Source organism: Lontra canadensis, unplaced genomic scaffold (assembly GCF_010015895.1).
Source record: "Lontra canadensis isolate GAN:19392208 unplaced genomic scaffold, GSC_riverotter_1.0 scaffold1602, whole genome shotgun sequence".
In the NCBI taxonomy this organism is placed as follows: domain Eukaryota; kingdom Metazoa; phylum Chordata; class Mammalia; order Carnivora; family Mustelidae; genus Lontra; species Lontra canadensis.
Window position 1 is genome coordinate 1 of NW_022632586.1, and position 5,171 is coordinate 5,171.

Consider the following 5,171-nt stretch of genomic DNA (forward strand, 5'->3'; position numbering starts at 1 on the left):
GATTGTTAATGAATGGGGAACAGGGAGGAAATGAAAACTTTCTAGTTAATTGTAAGTGACAAAGTAGGATACAGAACTAAATATAGCATATATATATATATCAATGCTTCTCAAACTTTAATGAGAACACCCAGAGATCTTGTCAGAATGAAAATTCTGATTCAGTAGATCTGGGCTGGGGTCTGAGATTCTGCATTTCTAAAAAAAAAAATTCTTAGAGATTTTCATGCTCCTGGTTCCCCCTGAATAGTATCCATATACCTTAGTTTATAATACTCAGATTTTATATATAGCTTATGCCAAGAAAATGTATATATACACACATAAAAAATAGAATAAAATACACATTAAAATAGAGTAAAATACATAAAACAAGATGGGAAACATACCAAATATTAAGAGATTTGGGGGCAAGAGTGAATTTTTCTTTTACTCCCAATTGTCTTTCTTCCTAGCAAAATATTACCTCAAACTTTTCTGCAGTGAATACAACTTTTTCTTTCAACAGGAGGATTCATCCTTCTCCTTTTTCATAGGCAAAAAAGCACATTAGGTATTAATAAGAATAAGAACAGCAAGTCAAATGTAATGAATCTCAAAGGCGGTGGAGGTTGTGGACAAAGGTCTTCAGAGAGGTCAACACTTGCCTAATGGCAGTTGTGTGATATTTACCTTATGGTCCCTTGAGTGGCCACGTGGCTTCTGGAAGTCCTTGCTATGATTCATCCACCTAAGGCAGTTTTAGATGGTCATATTTTTCCACAAAGCGGAGGTAAGACCAAAGAGCAAAGACCCAACATTCTCAGAGATTTATTCATATTGGGAACACTCGGGTATCACTTTGGATTCACTCTCAGGACACTGTGAAGGAGGAACGAATCCTCAGCCTCCTCACACAACCAGGTTCTCCTTGGATCAAGAAAACCTGTGAAGCAAATTCAACAGGGCTTCAACATATTACTTCCTACCAGGGAGACATCGGTTTGAAGGAAATCTGTTCAGTGCGTTACAGGCAGTTAACAAGGAGCTTGGGGAGTGTTTTAAAAATAACTTTTAGGGACACCTGGTTGGCTTAGTCCTTTAAGCGTCTGCCTCCAGCTCAGACCATGATCCCAAAGTCCAGAGACTGAGCCCACATCCCCACATCCTGCTTCTTGCTCAGTGGGGAAGCTGCTTCTCCCTCTGCCTGCTGCTCCCTCTGCTTCTGCACCTTCTCTCTGACAAATAAATAAGTAAAACCTTTAATAAATAATAATAATAATGATTTTTACTTAAGATAAAATTAACCTAAATATATTTGGACTAAGAGTTAAGATGGAAAAAAAAAAAAGAGTTAAGCTGACTTGAACAAATACATTTTTGGCAGATAAAATGAAAACTCTGTGTATTGTTTTTCTGAGACAACAGGACATCAGATTTAAAATCCCAGAGGGAGAACAAACCTGACACCTAAAGAAAGTATTTAAAACTCCTACTGCCCACGGGGAGCTAAGCAGACTTGAAACCTCCTCAAAGACCCTGTCAAGCAATGTATACCTTAGGCCTTTGAATCATATGATAAATATCACAAGACGTGGAGGTCATTTCTAAGAGATTTAAGGATATATTTACTGATCCATTAAATGCTGGGAAAAGCTAGAGAGAAGTTTTTTTCTTTTAGGAATCCACAAAAGAGTCAAAAAAATCACCAGTTTGGGTTGTACAGAATTTCTTGTGTTGTATGCCTTTGGGTGTTTTGTTTTTTTTTTTTTTAATTAAATAAAAGACTAATGCCTACTTGGGATGAAAGTGAATTAAACAATTACAACACTGAACTAGTAACAGCTAACTTTGAGCATTCATTATATGCGAAGTATTATTTTATGTATTTTTCATTTACCGTAATCTTAGGGAAAAAACCTTATGAGGTTAATACTATATATTATCCCTACTTAATGAATAAGGATGCAGAGGAACACAGAGATTAAGCACTTGCCCAAAGTCACAGTAAGAAGTGGGACAGTTTTGAACCCAAGAAGCTGAACTTCCGGGTTAGCCTCCAGAGAGAAGGCAACCAATGATGTGTGGGTCCATGTTAAGGAGGCTTTTCTTACTGACTGCATATTCAATGCTCAGTCACCTGGGGGCATATAATGACTCACAACCAAATTTATCAAGTCAGGCCTGAAAACTGTCTGCCAAGAAGTTTAACCTCACACAAGGGCCAGGCAAAAGTTGTTGCAGGAAAAGATAATTCACTTTATGGGGCCTATATCACCTTTTCTACAACCAAGTAGTTTTGAACACAGATGAGGTCAGGTGCTGCATTCCTCCCTCAAGTGTGGGTCTCATAGTCCTAAGAACTGCTATGGTGATCCTCCAGTCAAAAGTTCTGGTGGGACTCATGAGCATTAAGGTATTTCTAGCACTTCCCATAAACATGAATTAGAAAACCCAGGATGCCCTGTCTTCTTTTGACTCCTTCCAGGTAAGTTCCCCTGAAGGCCATTCTCAAACCTTTAGAAGGGAGAAGATCATATTCTTACCTACTTAGTAAGCCTATGCAATTACTACGTTGTGACTTACCTAAACCACATGACTTCTACACCTAGGTCGGCTCACTGTAAAACAGGGATACATATTTTGAGGGCATTTCAAAACTGAAAGTAAAGAGCACAGAGCGATGAGTGAGGTAGGGGGTACAGTTCAACAGCTGACTCTTCAAAAGCCAGCGTCCCACTTATTTTGTTAGTTCTTGCAGTAACCAAATACTCCTTCAGCCTGCTCAAGTCAGGAGTTCATCTCTAGAGGGAATGCTTGCTCTTCACAGATCTCCAAACCAGACCACAGTACTACAGAGGTAATAAAAATGGTGTTTAATAAAAAAGAGGAACAAATAAAAAGACATTTCAGTAGCGCCAGAAGAGACTTTTTTTCCCCTAACAGCATCAAGAGGGATGTATTTTCAATCCAGTTTTGAATACAAATGTTATTAGTAAGAAACTATGGACAGGAATAAGATATACAATTATTTTAGGGAAAACTATACATTATCTACCTTCAGATAAGACTGATTTGACAAATTTAAAATAGTAAAAATAAATAAAAAACAGATAAAAATCATTTTTACTCGACTAGATACTTTGGGGGTAGTAAACCCCCTTTAAATGGCACTTAACATTCAAAGTTGGGTCTTCTGTTCTCCCCCTCTTCTTTTCCTATTTTTCCTTCCCCCTAACATTTAATGAAAAAAAGAAAAAAGAAAAAATGTGCACATCAGAAAAAAAATACAGATTTTGTTTACTTGCTGCTCTATTTTGATTTTCCCATTCCCTTTTACTGTCTTTCTCAGCTTTAAAACAAGCATCTCTCCCCATCTCCTCCCACTCTCTTTGCAGAGAGCAGACCTCAACCCTCACTTCTAATTTAGGTCCGAAAGAGCGGGGAGGCAGGGAAAGAGATCAGTGAAGCTGTATTGCAAAGTGAGAATTAGCCATAAATAGATTTTCTTATTTCAACAGGCCCACATTTTACCAATTTGAAAATACCTTTCCTTCCCCTCTTCCAATGACTTAGGTCCCCAGACCCTCACAGTATTTAAGACACAAAGGAGGTACTATGTTGCTCACAGTTCTTCATTCTGTCTGGGGTGTCACCTGCCTCCCAGCGGCGCTGACCAGCCTCTGAAAACGTCCTCGCTGTCAGTTAATTACAGGCTGGCGTTCCCGGAAGAGCATCTGCTTAGGGATTATCGCTCATCCACCAGCCCGCAGCATTCCTCAGGCTCCTCTTTCCTGTTTTATAGCCTCTGGCAATCCAGTCCCTGGGGACCGCGAGGTGATCTCCCCGCAGGTGACTCGGGGCGTCTCTCCCCACGCGGGCGAGCCCGGGGTTCTCCGGAGTCCTGGCGCCCACAGCCCGGCGCTTCACTCCCTGATGGTGCGAAAAGTGATCGCGCTCATGGAGTGCTCCTCGGTCCGTGCGGTCATCTGCCCCTTCCTCCATGCGGTCCACAGGACTTCTTCTGTCGCCTGATAGTCCACAATCCGCACGAGCACCGACCTGGGTGGGGCTGCAGGGTCCCGCGGCCGAGCTCTGAAGGGAGCGTCTACACGGCTGCCCAAAACTCGCTTTTCTCGCGGAAAGAGAGACGGGCAGTCGGGTTCCCAGTCGTCTCCGGCCGCCGGGAAAAGATCGTCCCCACCGGCCACTTCTTCCCGCGCAGGGTCCCGTTGAGTCCCCAACCACCTCTCCGGGTGCAGAAGGAAGAGCACTTTCTCTCTGACCCAGGGCTCACAGTCCAGGTTCTCAGCCGCCGGGCGGTTGTCCGGTGCCCCCCCTGGGCTTCCGCTCGCCCTCGCCTCCGCTGCGGCCCCCGCCACCGCGGGATTCCGACCACCGGGAGCCAGGGCCGCCCCGCGCCCCAGCTTGCGCGAAGAGGACCCGGCACGCCCCAGGATGCCCGGAGCGTCCTCGAGATTCGCAGTCCCGGGGGGCCCAGAGACCCCCAACAGGACAGGAGGCTCATTCATTCGTGGATCCTTTAAGCGGTTCACGGAGCAAACTCCCCCTGAGCTCCTCAGGCCCCGGTCCGGCAGGGCTTTTTTTTTTTTTTTTTTTTTTTTTTTTTTTTTTTTTAAAGGCACGCCCCGCCCGCTCCGTGCAGACCCCGCCTCCTGCACCGCCCAGTCTGGTCCGTCCGGGCCTTGCTCGCCTTTTAAAGACAAAAGAGTCTGACCTTCGCGCAGTCGCTCCTCTTTTTCCTTCTCACTCTCGCCCCCAGCTCTGCGGCTGTGGTATGGCTCATTCTGTGCCCTCTTGAGCCTTAGCTCTGGTTTAGTTTCCACCGTCTGTTCTTCTCGGGGCAGAGGCGCAGAAGACATCCTCGCACAGCGCCCCCTGAAATGCCCGCGACTCCGTGGGCTCTTCTTTTCCCAGGACGCGCCTCCCAGGTGGAGGAACAAGGAAGTGTTCTGGTTTTGTTTTATTATCTGATTTAATCAAATTCTTGTAAAAACATTTCATGTCCAGTCCAAATCCATCCCCACCATGCAGCCAAGATTAGCGAGTGTAGATCTAGGGAGCCGACTTTTTGAGAAAATGGCTTTTGGTTTGTTTTGTTCTTCCTTCGGGATGCCAGGACCTGTGGGACCGTGGACGCTCCTGTCTTCATAGGGGTAATAATCAATGTT

At 44.5% G+C, this 5,171-nt stretch overlaps 1 protein-coding gene across 1 annotated transcript; it reads right to left on the bottom strand.

The window, feature by feature from the left end:
* Positions 1-3,472: 3,472 nt before the first annotated feature.
* CUNH6orf141 (chromosome unknown C6orf141 homolog) lies at positions 3,473-4,862 on the bottom strand. The gene is made up of 2 exons (XM_032850983.1): positions 4,626-4,862; positions 3,473-4,520 (listed from the first exon to the last, which is right to left on the bottom strand). Exons 1-2 carry the CDS (start codon positions 4,860-4,862, stop codon positions 3,906-3,908), a joined length of 852 nt encoding a protein of 283 aa, XP_032706874.1. The 3' UTR covers positions 3,473-3,905.
* Between the last annotated feature and the right edge of the window lie 309 nt (positions 4,863-5,171).

Excerpts from the sequence above, each read along its gene's own strand:
- CUNH6orf141 (XM_032850983.1), bottom strand. The coding sequence starts at position 4,862 with ATGTCTTCTGCGCCTCTGCCCCGAGAAGAACAGACGGTGGAAACTAAA. Across the intron at positions 4,521-4,625 it reads CTGCACGGAGCGGGCGGGGC|GATCCACGAATGAATGAGCC; the intron begins GTGCCTTTAAAA and ends AACCGCTTAAAG.